Source organism: Gymnoscopelus braueri, assembly GCF_963280865.1.
Source record: "Gymnoscopelus braueri genome assembly, chromosome: 18".
Lineage (NCBI taxonomy): Eukaryota > Metazoa > Chordata > Actinopteri > Myctophiformes > Myctophidae > Gymnoscopelus > Gymnoscopelus braueri.
In genome coordinates, this window is record NC_137618.1 from 27,437,006 (window position 1) to 27,453,154 (window position 16,149).

The following is a 16,149-nucleotide window of genomic DNA, read 5'->3' on the forward strand; positions in this document are numbered from 1 at the left end:
CTTCTCAAAATAGCAGTTCTACAAGCTCACAATGTGTCACATTGCGGCACGTTTTGAGCTTGTAGATTGGCTATTTTTGCTACTATTGTGTGAAACTGTAGTGATATGCTTATTGCGTCAGAAGATAAAGAACATGGCAGAATAACTGACCTGCAGCACAATGGGGTCGAGGCAGGTGAACTTGGTCTCCTCTCTGTACAGGTACTCTATGGAACACTTCAGCAACAGAATCTTGGGGTTCTTGATGTACGAGTTCATCTGCTCACAGAGAGGAACCCATCAGAGGTCAGACAAAGCAAACAAGTACTATAACCATAAACCATAAACGTTCATGGAAGAATTCTAAATGAAAATGGTTTATAGGCATATGCTTTTATATTCATTCCTTTCTTTTGATATCTTGATCTTATGGGTGTTATTTTTTTATGCTTATGGATATATTCATTACGTTTTACAGTGGGAGATATTAGATAAATCTAAGCCTATGCCATTACATAGTCAACCATTGTTTCTGAAATTGCTAACCTGACTATCTCCTCACTGCTTTCTGTCTATTGTATAAAAAGCTACTTTGACTTGGATGAAGGAGATGAATAGAAATGTGAACGGTGCCAGGTGGAAGTAATTAGTAAAGCATACAGTGTTCCTGGCTTGGTCGACAGGGGACATTTTATACTGTATTTAATTTGAGTGCACATCCAGAGTGGGAGGTGCTGGTGGCAAGAACAAAGTAAAGTCACCGACCCTAGGCAGGAGCCTTACAATACTGTCACTGTAGGGGTAGACCTATTGGATTTATGTACCAAACTCAATGAAATCTTAGGGTTTAAATGATTAAATGAGAGGAAGACCATTTATTTAAAAATAGAACTATGTTCCTTTTTAGAGTTGCCCTTTTCATAGGGTTATTTTGGATTGTAATCTCTTTAATGAATATCCCTCGAGTTCTCTTATCTGACTGCCCATTTTTGTTTGTATGTCTTTAACCTTCAGGACAGATTGGGTCAGCTATTACTTTGTGTCACAGATCATTGATAACCGTTTAAAAACATTTTTATATCCCTTTTATCCTTTTATAATACACAAATATCCCGTTTGTGTATTATACTATGTAGCCTACAAATTGTATACACTTTCCGTATTAACTGTGCTTGTGTAACATTGACTTGTTAAGTAATTTTATGATTTGCTGAGCTGTGTGATGGGGCAGGTTAGTCAATACTACAGCCCATTATAAATGGATGTAAGATCACTTCCTTTTAGAAATGAACCTGATGAAGCACATTCGTTTGTGTATGTCGTTTGTGTAACTCAGTGGTTCTCAAACATTTTCATGTCAAGGATCCCTAAATGCTGTGCAGACCTAATTTTAAAATATTTTCAAAGAGAAGATTTGTCAACATTTTATGGAAGATTGCAGATCTCCAACACATTTACAGAGTACATTTACATACACATGCTGCACTCTGCAAGCTCACAACAAGTTGTGTTGTGAGCGTGTAGATCAGATATTTTCGGAATTCGTCGTACAACAAAATATATAAGGGTAAGCGTTTAAGATATTTCTGTTTCACGGGAAATGGGTGGTTGGCCTGCTGTACCTTCTTGTGGGCGATGTTCTTAGTGCAAACAAAACCATTCACCACGGATGAGTCAAACTTCTTCCCTCCAGGAATCTGAGGGGAAAGGAAAGTGGAGATTTAAGCTGTATTAGTTATTTATCAGATAACAAATCAAGTCTCGAACTCGTATCATATAAAACTAATAGTCTTGTTACAGTATATTCAAACACAAGCATCCACGTTCACCACTTAAACCCCCCAGGGGTCTATACTTGGCCCCCTCCTTTTTTCCCTCAGAATCAGGAATCAGCTTTATTGACAGGTTTACAGAAGTAAAGTGGGTGAAATTAGTTTTCGTGCATAGTTCCCATCGTATCATTATTTCCATAGAAGAAAAAAAGGGAAGAAGAAGGGGGGGGGGGGCAAGGGGGGAAAGGAGATCAAAACAAGAAAGAACAAAAAAACTGAAAACAAATTGTCTACATATTTACACATGGTACCTGAGATAAGATATAAAGGTGCGTGAGCATAGCAGCCAGCAAATCTCTTGCCATGTGAGATCTGAATCCCGTCTCACCAGTAATAACAGGAATGGCATTTTACCTTCTTGATGTGGACCAGCTGTCGGATGTCCATGTCATCGTCGCAGCTACGGACATCGGGCCGTACGGTCTGCACCACCTGTCGGACCACAGGGACGATGATGTCTCGCCATGACAGGGACAAAGACTCGCTGTAGAGAAGCTGCTGCAGTAGCGCCATCATGTGGCTGTGGTTGGCCGAACTGCAAGTGGGGAGACAGATGGAGATGGGAAGATGCTTAATTTTTTTAAAATAAATCATCAATAGCATTCATAGGTATACAGAAAGTTCTTAAGACTTTCCAGTTCATCAAGCTACTCTCATTCGAAATTCATTGGAATGATGCCAACAAACATTTAGTGTTTTATTCATTTAGCGATATACAGATATTTGACTGTGTACAGACCGATATGTGAAATTATTCAAATAATCAAGTATAAAATAAGGTTTAAGTGCTTAACCAAGCTAGTCAACTATCACAAAAATATAGTGTCATTTTTTCACGTTGATATATATATATATATTTAAAAAAAAGAATATCCCAACAGAAACGCACTTCTTGATCATTCAATTAATCAAAACAGTAATCGAAGAAGATAATCAATAGTTGCAGCCCTATGTTAAACATGGGACCAATGTCTCTACTAACAGCAGTCGCTCCATGGCCTTCTTCTCCCCGTTCTCCTCTCGGAGCTGGTCCAGAGAACTGTGATGCCAACCCAGCGGAGTGAACAGCATCTCTTTGGCCTTCTCCTCCACACGACGGTTAAACAGAGATTCTGTGGAAAGAGCCAGTGTTAGCCTGGTCACCGTAAAGTCTTCTAACATTCAGTATTACTTTGATAAAAACAAAAGAGGAAGTGGGGAATTGCTAACCCTTGATGAATGCATCACTGATGGAAATGCTCTGTCCTCCGTCCTCAGACACCAAAAACTCAGCTTATATATATATAACGACAAGAGAAAAATATGCAGAGATGAATGAACTAATATAAATATATACTGTAGTTTCACCTCAGCAAGTATAAAAACAGCTTGTTTGTCATGCAGATGAGAGTTTCCGCTCCATGTGAGAATAATGTGTGCGTCTACTTACCTCTCTGCTCGGCAGGCAGAGGTACATGGGGATACTTGGACTGCTTCTTGATGTGGAAGTTAACGTTATCTTGTTCCATGTTCAGGTTGATGGATGCTGCTGAGTCGCTGTCCACAGCAGACTGGAAACTGCTGACCGATGTCCTCTTGCTGGGGCTGGCTGAGTCTGGGCAAAGGAAACCGAGAGAGAGAGGAGAGAGAGAGAAAGGAGAGAGAGAGAGAGAGAGAGAGAGAGAGACAGACAGAGAGAGAGAGAAAGAGCGCGTAAAAGACAAAAGAGAGAGAAAGAAAGAGAGAGAGAGAAGGGGCAGAGAGAAGGGGGAGAGAGAGACATAGCAGATGAGAAATCATCAGGTGGCTACTGGGATTTTACCCTGCACAACCAAATTAAAGACAGCTAGTCTAAGACTGGGTGAAGCCCTAATCAGGTTACATATTAACGGTATAACTTACAACAGTGTTCCTTAACTCCAGTCCTAAGGACCAAGTCTACTTCTAGTATACTACTCACACAGTCAACATGGTCATAATATCAAAGGTATTCGGTTAAAAAGATGTTCCCACGCTGCCACCTGTGATACATACTAGAGGTGTAATCGTTGTCATCTGCGAGTTGCTCCGGGTCGCTATCATCAAACTTGATGTCTTTGAACCAGGATGGTTCTGAGTGCCCCTCCACGGAGTTGACACTGTCGCTGTCTGGAGATGGCGTCTCTGAGAACTCTGTGCTCTGAGGATCAGGAAAAGAAATTAGAGGCAATGTGGTTTGTAAGCTGCCTAAAAAGGTATTGATTTGTTTTTTTTCACCACTCCCACTGTTTTCCATTGACTACCTGGAGTGGGCGGTAGAGAGCGTACTCATCCCTGAACAGCTGGTCATTGTGAGTGACACAGTCCAGCCAGCGCCCATCTACCAATGCCTGGCCTATGGCTATAGCCTGGGCCCTGCAACACAGAGGGGAACAGGATGGACAAGACATGATAAGTTTAATTCCTCTCAGGAAGTGGAGCATTTTCATTTACCATATTCACATGGCGGCCATTTTGCTCTTAACTCATTCCCTGCCAGACTTATTTCTGGCTGTGTTTGCCCACTGCCAGCGATTTAGTGTTTTTTATAACTTTAAAAAATTCTATTTTTTTTCCCATTATGATCGCAAGTGCAATCGTTTCTGAACACACAGGCGAGACGTGCAAGCCGCTCAGACAACATCGGGGCGGAGTCTCTCTCCTCCAGCCCAGTGTAAAAACACCATGTTTCGCTATGTAAACGGAAAACTCACTTACTTTTTCCACCTCGCCACAGACCTCGCTAAATCCCTTATGATCGCGTGTTCAACTGTTTGTAGACACACAGGGTAGTTGTGTGAGTGGCCCAGAGAAGACATTTTCAATCGGCGACATTCCATTTTGCAGTAGTAGCAGTTTCAAAACAGCGTCGCTAAACAGCATTCCACGGCGGAGAAATGCAAAGCCGAGAAAAGACCGTTTTAGGGCGGGACCTAAAACAGGAAGCGGACGGAACCGAAAATCTTCGATTTGACGTATTTCCGTATCCGGGTGTGCTACAATGAAATGTGTCACTGCGAGAGAGAGATGAAGGACCTTGAGATCTTGTTTTAAAAAAATATTTTGCAAAATTAGGTTTTTGACGTCAGTGACAGATTTGGTAATTGGAAAGAAATACGTTTTTTTTTACGTCAGTGGCAGTGAATGAGTTAAATCAGACTCGGGAGTGGCCAGTTTCATCTCTTATAGCTTTCTTATCCTAACGTCCATGGAAACAGGTTCCAGGAGATGTACCTCGTGGAGATGGTGCCACTCCTCAGCAGCCAGTTGACCAGCTCCTTTCCCACAATACAGTTTGGGTAGGTCCTCAGCCAGTAGCGGTGGTCCTGGAACTCCATCCCTGTGTTGTTGTTGCAGATCTTCTTCCACAGTTCCTTCAGCTGGGATGAGTCCTGATGGTCATACATCAATAATTAACCACTTAAAACCCTATATACTTTTTTCTACTACCAAATTTGTAGATCTGCAATTTTTGACAAATGTTTGCTGAATGGTCTCCTATTATGACATGCCCAGAGTAGGGACGGCAGGTTTAAAATGGTAAAATGTCAGTCGTGTTACATTTTTGACAAGTGAGGGCACTTACATGCGTGGTAATATAACGCATAATCATATCCCAAATAAGGGACTTTAACTCTATTAGATTTCTGCTAAATCTTTCAATTTATACATGTAAGCATCTTTGTCAGATTTTTCTCCTCAGTAAAATAAACATAGAACAGAGATTGATCACCAGAAGGATCTTTCTCTCCTCCTCGCTGTGGTCCTGCTTGGTGCCCGTCTTGGTGCTGGACATGGCGCGACTGGTCTGTGGGCTAACCGAACTGTCATAGGAGGGCACCCTGGAGGAGCCAGACCGGTCTAGGGACAGATTGGTCACACTGGCAGATCTGCAGGGGAAATCACGCAAGGAGATTCAGAGTCTGACCGCTGAACCCAAAGAATGCTGAATCAAGGTGGAATCTACCACTCAGAGAAGCAACTGACCTCTTCCTAGCAGGTGATTTGCCTACGTCTTCTTGTAGTGTTGACAATCTGGAGCTGAGGCCACTGTTCTGTGACTCCTGATGAATCAAGCTGCTGCTGCTACCGCACACACACACACACACACAATTTAATCTTTAGCAACTGTGATCATTTCACTCCCCTTGATTCGTTATGCAACACCAGCTGTATTTAAAGGTACAGCATGTACGTCAATAAGATGTGTACTAAAGACAAATGTAAGTAGAGGTAAAATGCATCTCCATTTACAGGAAGCTAAAGGCGAAACAGATGTGAAACGTTGAAGAAAAAAAGAAAACAGGTAGCAAGACTCACTTCTTTCTCATCCCAATAGGAGTTTTTCTATGCCAGGAGAGAGGGGAAAAAGATTTTCTTTGAGACAGGTCAAAAGATAAACAAGTAGAAGGTGCACATTGATTGAGTCAGTCAAGCTATTTTACATTCACAAACACAAGCACTAGAGCACAAAATACAAGCACTGTTAAATGAGACCTCAGACAGAAACTTTGATTAACATTATTTTACAGTTGATCTCCCATTTATGCATGGTAAATGTGATTAAAACCGAACCCCATGAATGGCTGGAAAAAAACTGAAGAAAAACTACATGAGAGAGAAGCTTCAACGAGTCCTCTTGATAAACAATGTTGTAGGCACATACCAAGGCCTTATCAGTAAGTAATCTCTCCGGTGAGTGATTAAGTGGACATGTCTAAAATGGCTCCTTCTCTCCAGATTTCCTTGAGGGTTTGACTTCTTTCAGCTGCAATGGCTCCCCTGAACCAAATAGTGTCTGAATCACTTGCCAGAACCTTTTATATTCTTATAAATTCAAGGCTTTTTAATGTTTAGATCATCCCATTCAGGCAATGGATTGGAAACTGTCAAAGGGATTTAAATGGATTTTATGATTTGAACATGCCATTGATGACTGATCCCAGTGAATCTTGACAATGCACAGCAAACAAACAAAAGCAGCACACAACGGCAAGGAAGCATAGCAGACATTTCAACAAGTATACCATAAATCAGAGAGGGGAAAAGAAAGTAGAATAACAATCAAGGAAGGCAAAATAAATGGGTAGAAAAACAAACAAAAAAATTTGTGTATCTAAATTAGAATTCTAACATGACATACTGTGTATGAATATAAACCATGCATGCAAATAAGAAGTCCAATTGTATAATAATCAAATATGGTGCATCCATAAGCTCAAATCTAATGTAAAGTAAATAATATGGTTTGTCATGCAGGGTGGGATTTAGGACAGGCAAATATTCCAATTCCGATGTACAGCAAAGGAGTGGAGGCAGGCATGGATTCACACAGGATGAAACATGCAGCATGCAATGTATCTCTGATACTATACTCTTTACCCACTTAGTTATTATATAGGCAGTACTAATGATTGTTTATCAAAATCCTCATTGTGTAAATATTTGTGAAAGCACTAACAGTTATCCCTACAATTTTGTCATAATACCAATATCTATTTGGTCAAACATATTGTGATATTTGATCTTGTCCATATCACCCAGCCTTACTACTGTTCCTCTTTGGTAGGGTATAGACAACCACGTCTCCTCTGATGAAATCACACATGAAGTCGCTAGGCCTGTCCCCGACTAAGGATTTGTTTAGTCGACTCTAATTGGCGACTAATTGCCAATAGTCGACTGGCAGTCGACTAATATATTTTTTTAGGGGCAAAATACATTTTATTTCAAAGGGCCAAGTCTACACAGTTTGTTTTGTGTCTCCAGCAGAGTTTCTAGTGTCTCTATCTCTCTCTGGAAGAGGTTGCACATGAACTCTGCAGCCGCACTGAGGCGCTCCAACACAAACAATACCAATACAAAGGCGAGGAATAAGAAGAATAAAGTGGAAGTTACGTGTGGTTGCAGGTGTAGACTTGGCCAAATTTTTTATTTTTATTTTTATTTATTTTTCCCCGACTAGAGTCGACTAAGAGACACGCAGTCGACTCGGACCCCCCGCGACTAACCAGTCGACTATTCGACTTAGTCGAGGTCAGGCCTAGAAGTCGCCAGCCGCTTCTTTTTACCCGACAGTATGGGGTAGGTGTAATGTGTGCAGAGCAACACAATATCCCTCCCAGTTCCACTCTCTGCTGAACAGGCCCCCCAACCTGTAGGAGTCACTAGTGCAAGAGAGTCGCTAGTGCGAGAGATCGCCCTCCCCTGCTGGCTTCCTACTGGCAAACATGGCCAATAGGCTCTGTGCACAACTGTAGCCCCAAGTTTCTAGAAGGAGGCATACCGGTTTCCTGTTCCGGTTCAGTTTACCATAGCTTTGTTTGATTGGTTCGGCAGAAGATTTGAACAAGAAACACATTCACAAGTGTTTCCTGTTCAAATCTGCTGCCTAGGAAGTCAACAGGAGTGCATGTTCATATGACCTGAAGAAGATCCACAGCGGATCGAAGCCCAGGACTACAGAGACTATTGTATGAAATCTTTAAAAAAAACTTTGAAGTTTCAGTTAACTGTTTTAGACTTTAAATTCCACTGGTTTTAACAGTGGCCCAACAGGATTCCAAAACTCCATTTAGTCCTAAATGTGTAAGCTTGTGTTCACCTCTGCCAGGCCAGGTCTTCCTCTAGGAAGATGTTCCTGCTGGCCTTGCGTCCTCCCACAGGGGTCCGTGGCTCGCTGGGCTCCAACACACACACAGAACAGGGAGAGTCCGACAGAGCGCTCAGGTCCTCGCCAATGGAACCAGAGTCAGCAGATTGGGCGTAGCTTAGCGCTATTTTACGACAGTAGGTACATGCCCGCAAGTCTCCTACATGCACGCACAGAGAAAGAGAGAGAGAGAGAGAGAGAGGGAGAGGGAGAAGGGAGGGGCAGTATGGAATATAGAAAGAAAGACCTTTGTGTTTTCTTAGTTGGTAACTGAATTATTCCTAACAAGCCCCTTTTCCATTTAAGTAAAATTCTATTCAAATTTAATTGAAGTTAATCATCATTACTTTACAAACACAGATATTCAGAGAATATTAAATGTTATTGTATAAAATACTTTGTCGTCTCATGCACGAACACTCCTGGGCGCGCATGTGCGTGTGAACTGAGCTCCTGTTGAACCCCACGGGCACCACTCAAAGGAAGAGTGCTCAGGTTAAAGTCCCAGATTGTAGCTTTAATAGCATCATCCCCCTCCAGCAGCACTCACCTGTGTAGCCCATGGACTTTCCAGGGATTTCCTGGTTGCAGCAACGGCTGCAGAAGATCTGGCCACACAGTCTGCAATGATGGCGGCGGCGGAAGGTAGTGAACTTCTCATTACAGTCGTAACACTCCTTACACTGACTGTCTGGCATCCAGTACTGCTTCAGATCGCTGTCCTAGTGGACAACAAAGCACCACAAAACACTGCGTCTTTGCATTGACCTCATAGTCGCTAGCCGCAGGCTTTGAATGCAATGGTGTGAAACATCAAAAACATGCGACTATAATAACAAGATATCGCTTTAGATCAAGCAGGTGGAGTAAAGAACATTTCAAGGGTCTGGCAAAACATGTGACACTAACACACGATTTGATTTGACTTCGGGGGTGTTTGATTTCATACCTGGCTCTTTCCCTCCATGATTTCCTTTAGCCTCTTCAGAGCCGTACGGAGTTGCACAGCTGTACGAGGGTCATGACTTCCCAGAGGGGTTTCAGATTTCCTGCGTCCCTCTAAGAAAACACAGCCACGCACACGTGCACACGCACGCACACACACACACACACACACACACACAAGATAACTAAAAAAGACAATGCATGATTTCTTTATCTAAAAATCTATGTTGCCACATTGTCAATTATCCCAGTTAAATAAAAAAACAATGTAAAATAATTAACAGAAAAAATGAAAAAGGTTCTTCTTTTAAGCTTGCGTTCATCAAAGCTTACCATAGGACTGACCTTTATAACAAAACAGAGCTAGAACTGTGAGAATTTGACAATGCAACAAGTACATTCTAATTAGTTTTGAATGTGACCAAATTGATTAGGCAAGAAACAACAAAAACGCTGTCATTTGTGTAGAATTAAAGGGTTAGCTCGCAAATGATTAATCACAAACATCTTTCCAGTTATTATTACCACTTTGAACATCTGGGCGACCAGTAGAAAGCACTCCATTGCAAATGCCAATAATTAAGTGAATTACCACACACACACATTGCAAAACAAACTCACATGCACAGACACATACTGTAAGTGTTGGTATTAGGCTATTCTGTGAGACCAAGTAGTTAATGCCTGGACAAAAGTATAATTAGCAAACCACACAGCACAGAGGAGCCTCACCTGGCCAATCCACTGTAATCAGAAAAGACATGAGAATGGATGTTACAGTCTGCCATGGTGTTTCCATTCATGTTCTGTCTTTTTCAAAAGGTGAAACATGTTTTTCAAACCTCCATAAATGTCAGACTTCAGAGAAGCATAAGATACTTACTGCTGTCTATGAAAAGCCATAACCAAAGAATATTAGAGCGGATCACTTGGTGTAACAAACGAGACATTCTAGAAACACATTTTTTAGTTTGATTCCAAAATGAGATATATGCCATTTGTCGTTTCCTACCTCAGTGGCAGGGTGACCGATACAATCCTATGGTTGGTAACATCAAATGTATTATCCAGTCCAAATAATGGGAGGCATTCACATGACAACCTTTAAATAGGGCAGCTAACCTTCTACTCCAGCTAGAACTGCCTGGCTTCTGTCTACCAAGACACTATGTTATCACTGATTGGTTTATTCACTGCAAGAGAGAGACTTCTAAGTCAATAAAAGGCCAAAGTTAACAGTTAGAGGTATTGCATCATCAAATGTGGAAAGAACCCAGATTAGCCTTTTGGAGGGCCCTGCAAACAAGTTGGTGGTGGTTTAGGTCAAAATGACCAGGCCAACTAGTTATAATGTCTCTCTCTGTGTGTGTGTGTGTGTGTGTGTGTGTGTGTGTGTGTGTGTGTGTGTGTGTGTGTGTGTGTGTGTGTGTGTGTGTGTGTGTGTGTGTGTGTGTGTGTGTGTGTGTGTGTGTGTGTGTGTGTGTGTGTGTGTGTGTGTGTGTGTGTGTGTGTGTGTGTGTGTGTCAGCACTCCAACACAATGCTAGTGATCAAATGCCAGTGACTGTTTCAGTCTCCATGGGGTGACTAATCGATGGGGAAAAAAGTCATTTTGGGGGTGAACTATCCCTTTAACTGTTACTGTATAATGGTGATAATTCCTTGAAAGATACCTACCGGTAGATCCTATTAAAAAGCATGACTCTTTCCAATTCATTCATTTTATGGAACTTCTATGAACCCAGATTTGTTTCCCCCAATCAGACTAGATCCTTTTTTTTCTTTACAGGTTTTCTTTGAAAATAGGAACCCTTGTTTGTATGTGTCTGTGTGTTTGTGATGGGAGCTTGTACGAAAAAGTACTGTATTTCACCCACTCTACACCTGTAAAATTGTGATGCGACAATAAAGTTGAGGTTGTTGAAGTTGAGTGTGTGTGTGTGTTACCTGAAATAGTGGAGGTGCGTCGGAGAAGCTCAGGGTGTTGTTTGCGGTATGAGCCAGAGCTGTGAACAGAGGGGGTGGGGCTGGAGGACCAGCTACTCCTGTCTCTTTGTGGGGACGAAGACCCAGAATCCGGCTTTTCTGAACCTGCCGAGGGAGGACGTCCCTCTTCTACAGACACAAGGACAGAATGAGAGAGATAGCAGAGAGAAGAGTAGATTATCTATATATATTGATAACACTCCTCCCCAGACCATGATGATATTGCAAGGTCCTTGTTCTCCTTCACCTAAATTAGGAGAAAAACATAATTGTTTGTTGTTTGGTCTATTTCACCAGGACAGGATCATATAGATAAAAGAAGGTGAACTCATCTGGAAGTAGAGAAGAACGCCACTGGAAAACAAAAGTGTCAGCATCAATGACATTGATCAATACTGATCAATTTCCACTTCCTTCAGCTGTTACATCAACAAGGTTAGTCCCTCGGGTCATTGTAGAGGAAGTCCATCTGATCCATCTTAAAGAGGGGATGCTCTAGAGGCACTAATTGCAACTCCTTCATTCCATTTCTTATCATTAAGAGCATCAGATGCTAGCAATAGTTTTCTCCTGCAGTTCTCTAAGCAGAATGTTATAGTCGGGTAAAGAGTGTACTTGCATTCAGAAAATCAGGGAAAGTTGGTACGGTTGATAGGTTTGAGAAACACTGCTCTACAGAACATATAAAAGGAGAATAAATAAACACATGTATCTAATTTTGTTTTGTTATGTTTGTCCCTCTAATAGAATGAATGTAAAAATAAGAAGAGGACATCCCACTTGTAATCACATCACATGAGGGAATTTCTGAAAGACAATATAGCACAGAGACAGTGTTCAAAACCTCTGAACACTGAGGGGGTGTTCCTACAGTAGCAGCACAGGAATCCACACACATGACGAGTCACGTGGCAGGCAGGCCGGCTCCTGGAGCCAACTGCAGTCTTATAAACTGACATGACTTTGGTAAGATAAACTGACATGACTTTTACAAATCACTTAGATGCAATTGAGGAAACATGACCAACAGCAGGCTTTTATGCATCTTTTTCCTTTCTCCTGCAGCAGATTTAGATACATTTACAAAATGGCATATTATTCAAGCTTCTTAGGCCTACTTCACTAATGACAAAATTAACAATTACAATGTTGACCTTTCACTTAACTCACTGTGTTGTTGTCCCAGTGCCAGAGATGTTTTCAAAGTAAAAAAAAAGTGCTTAGGAAGCGAGATACAGCCTTTTTCAGTTATAAGTTAAACAAGGAGTGGATTTTTTTTTTTTTTTACTATTTACAATTTTTTCAAAAACACGTGAAACACGTGATTGGCACGTTGCACCATAGCGGTAAAACACGTGAAACACGTGAATAGCACTCAATGAGTTAAAACAGAAATTTTATTTGATGTAAATGCAGGCTTTTGACAAGCCATGGAAAAATTATTATTTCCTTTTTTCTATTGTGTTTTAACTTCCAGCAGCAGGCAAGAACTACTGGATAAATGGATGTGGCTTAAGTTCACATCACCAGCTCTTCATTGATGCTTCTGCTTCTGCGTGTGCGTGCGTGCGTGTGTGTGTGTGTGCATCCCTGACCTTTGTTGTTGAACCGGAACAGGTTGACAAAGGAGCTGTATGCTGAGCGCAGTGGTGGCTCATCCTGCTCTGGCGTTAACGGCTTGAAATGCGTCAGGTGTGAGGGACTGGCGGGAGACAGGACAGGCGGCTCTACGCTCCACTCCGTAGAGGACGAAGAGGAGGACTTGTCATCTGCAGCCATGTCACTGCTAGTCCTGGTGGGGAGTCAACAACATATTAGACGACTAGTTGGCTTTTGAGGAGCTCACTTATTCAAGTAAAAAATGCCTTGAGCATGTCTACCTTTATGCTGAAATACTAAGTGCACAGCCTCGCTTCCCTGCTGCTTCATTTTAAGGTTTGTTTTTTAAAGCATCAGAATGTTCAATGGACCTCTTCTCCTTTACTCTGATCACTGGATCCACGACACATTTGTTGATTCGTTCTCTCAATACTGCTCACCACCTACAAGGCCCTCAACAACCAAGGTTGAAATGATGGTCTATCCTGTGTTGGAAAATCTCAATAAACATAAAGTAAAAAAAAAAAAAAGTACAACCAAGCTCCCCCTACCGCTCAGACCTCCTTCACCACCACGCCCCCTCCCGTTCCCTCAGGTCTGGCGATGCCAACCTCCTGGATGTCCCCCCCATGACAAAGAAACAAGCCCTGTCACCTGGGGTGACAGGGCTTTCTCAGTTGCAGCCCCCTCTCTTAGGAACTCACTCCCAGGTCAAGCTCACATCAAAGCCGCCCCCACCTTTGCCCTGTTCAAAACCTCCATCAAAACCCACCTCATCAGACTCGCATTCCCCACCTAATTCTAATCCCTCCTTTTGCCTTTTAATTTGAATGTTTTTGTTTGCTTAGGTTTTAGCTTTTTAACTAGTTATTATCTTAATAAAGTTGTTTTTATTTGTTCTGTTTTTGTAAAGTGACTTTGAGGAACCGAGAAAAGCGCTATATAAATTGGATGTGTTATTATCAGTTCCTTCCTGATTATCAAGTTAAAACGAATGACTTAATTTTCCCTTTTTGGGGAAACAAGGACTGAATTATCTAATTCAACAGGGGCCAGCAGCTTGAATGATAGAGAAGCAATTCCTTGACTTGGACTTGATGAAGGAGGAAAAAAGCCTGGCTGAAGGTAAATTAGAATCCTCCTGCCTCACTTAATGCTTATTGCCAAAGTGCCTTTGAGCACAGAAACAAACTCTACAACTACTCAAGTGGAGTGGCATTATGGCAAGTATCTAACATTACAAAACCGTTGCTATAATTCACAACTCCCATTTATGTGTGAATGTGTAACCATCCTCAGTCTTCAGCCTGATTAAATACAAGAGGTTGAAAAAAAGATGTCTAAACAAATGCAGTTACATTTCTCCGCCATTTGTGGAAAAGCCTGGTGATGCGAGGTTAAAGTTACATGTAGCCTCGATCTCCAGGCTTACATGCAATCAGCTTACTGAAAAGCAGAATAGATTAATACATTCAGCACTGGCCGTGAATTTAAGTAGCAATAGCAAACAAATGAATTGAATTTGTTCCCCATATAAAATGTGATTTACTTTGACTTTAGAATTGAAAGCAACAAAATGTAAAAGAATCACAAAAATACACCACTAACGCATGTTGTAAATGCAAACCTAACACACAGTGAATCTAAACCTCTCTGGGATGTCAAACAGTAGTGAAAAACAAACAGTAAAATCCTCAGTGTTACGGTATAATTAATTTGAAAGTTAGAGTATACAATTAATGTAACCAAATGGACCAATACATACACGTTCATTTGGTCACATTTGTACACTCTCTGGGTTAAATTAACTGTAACACTCAATTCTACAGTACAATCAGCAGTCAGGTGGCATGACCCCCCCCCCAAAAAAAGCCACTGGATCAGCAGCAGACCATGTCAATGTAGTGTCCAGCTGTTTTCATATGATAATAGATCCAGAGCATGTGTGTCTGTATAAGTATGTTTAATCTCACCCTCTGATGAAAGCAGCAGAATCTGAGTGTGTGTGTGTGACGCATCACGTCATGTCATGTTTGGCAATAAAAAGGAACTGGGAGGAAGGAAGACAGCATCACTCCCCCTCACCCCACCACCACCACCCACCACCACTAACCCCATCATGTGATCTGATCAACAGGCCTTTTAGGTAGAACACTTCTGGCATCTCATGACAGCCCACCAACATGCATATACAGTATATATATATATATATACAATAACACGCCGTATAAGAACCATGGAGAATAACTCTAGTATTAGTAGTTATTACAGTTTAAACCCCCAGTTACAGTTATCCACCAGAAGAGCGCTGTCTGTCTAGCTAGTACGGCTAGCGAAAATACATTATTTTATACACCAGATGATGTTGCTTATGTTGTACTGTACCTGATCAAAATCCAACCCAAACCCCGGTATTACGGAACTACATGGCTACATAAAGACAACTATTTTATAGGCCGATTTAGCTGTCAATTCACAAATGTACAGTTAACGTCATTATGTAAGTTACTTAGCCTAATAGCTAATGTTAGCTTCCTTTTATTGAACACAGACATGCTAGCTGGGCTGCAGCAGCAGCACTCTCACATGATGCCAGTTAATCAGCATTAATTAAAGCACATATGAAAACTGTACCTGGTTAGCTATTGTGTGTCTTCGACATCCCTCCATTGACTTTGACTGTCTGTGAACTGTAGGACTTGAGAAGCCGACTCTCACCCTCTCTCGCACGGGAACGAATCGAACTGTTGTGATGATCACGAGAAAAGGCAGGAGCAGCAACACCCAGACATCATCGACCCTCGAGGCGGATACAGGATAAGTTGGCACTTAGGGACATCTGGGCACCTCGATGTAAAATTGGCTATTTTGTCCAAAATGTAAAGATTTAAATAAAATTAAAAAATGATAAATGTTCTTAAGTAATGTAAAGTATACATGTGATCATGCACAGTACATCATTATATATCAGACCTAATTTTATCCTTCAACTTCTTGTTAGTTTATGCCCCAAAAGACAGTTGGCTTCACAGTAAAAGTGGGTGACAATGTTATCACAAGAAAAGAGGAAATTACCTACCTGGGTTGTATTTTAGAGACAAATCTTTCCAGGGAAAAATGGCAACTAAAGTAATCAAAAAAGTCATCCAAAGAACAAGAT

The 16,149-nt window shown here is 41.5% G+C and overlaps 1 protein-coding gene across 6 annotated transcripts in view; it reads right to left on the reverse strand.

Moving 5' to 3' along the window:
- The window catches only part of pikfyve (phosphoinositide kinase, FYVE finger containing), a 34,902-nt gene extending 19,173 nt beyond the window's left edge, over window positions 1–15,729 (reverse strand). For 2 of the 6 annotated variants that reach the window (XM_080412291.1, XM_080412287.1), the window contains exons 1-18: window positions 15,624–15,729; window positions 12,986–13,182; window positions 11,352–11,519; window positions 9,410–9,519; window positions 9,011–9,182; window positions 8,413–8,620; window positions 6,129–6,155; window positions 5,796–5,894; window positions 5,542–5,698; window positions 5,043–5,200; window positions 4,073–4,184; window positions 3,825–3,969; window positions 3,241–3,405; window positions 3,021–3,083; window positions 2,794–2,923; window positions 2,166–2,346; window positions 1,602–1,676; window positions 151–258 (exon numbers count right to left, since the gene is read on the reverse strand). In XM_080412291.1, coding sequence (XP_080268417.1) covers window positions 151–258; window positions 1,602–1,676; window positions 2,166–2,346; window positions 2,794–2,923; window positions 3,021–3,083; window positions 3,241–3,405; window positions 3,825–3,969; window positions 4,073–4,184; window positions 5,043–5,200; window positions 5,542–5,698; window positions 5,796–5,894; window positions 6,129–6,155; window positions 8,413–8,620; window positions 9,011–9,182; window positions 9,410–9,519; window positions 11,352–11,519; window positions 12,986–13,169 — 2,262 coding nt within the window. In that variant the 5' untranslated portion in view covers window positions 13,170–13,182; window positions 15,624–15,729. The remainder of the gene's footprint in view (window positions 1–150; window positions 259–1,601; window positions 1,677–2,165; window positions 2,347–2,793; window positions 2,924–3,020; window positions 3,084–3,240; window positions 3,406–3,824; window positions 3,970–4,072; window positions 4,185–5,042; window positions 5,201–5,541; window positions 5,699–5,795; window positions 5,895–6,128; window positions 6,156–8,412; window positions 8,621–9,010; window positions 9,183–9,409; window positions 9,520–11,351; window positions 11,520–12,985; window positions 13,183–15,623) is intronic. The other 4 variants (XM_080412292.1, XM_080412289.1, XM_080412288.1 and 1 more) reach the window with 3 other exon arrangements.
- Window positions 15,730–16,149: the final 420 nt, after the last annotated feature.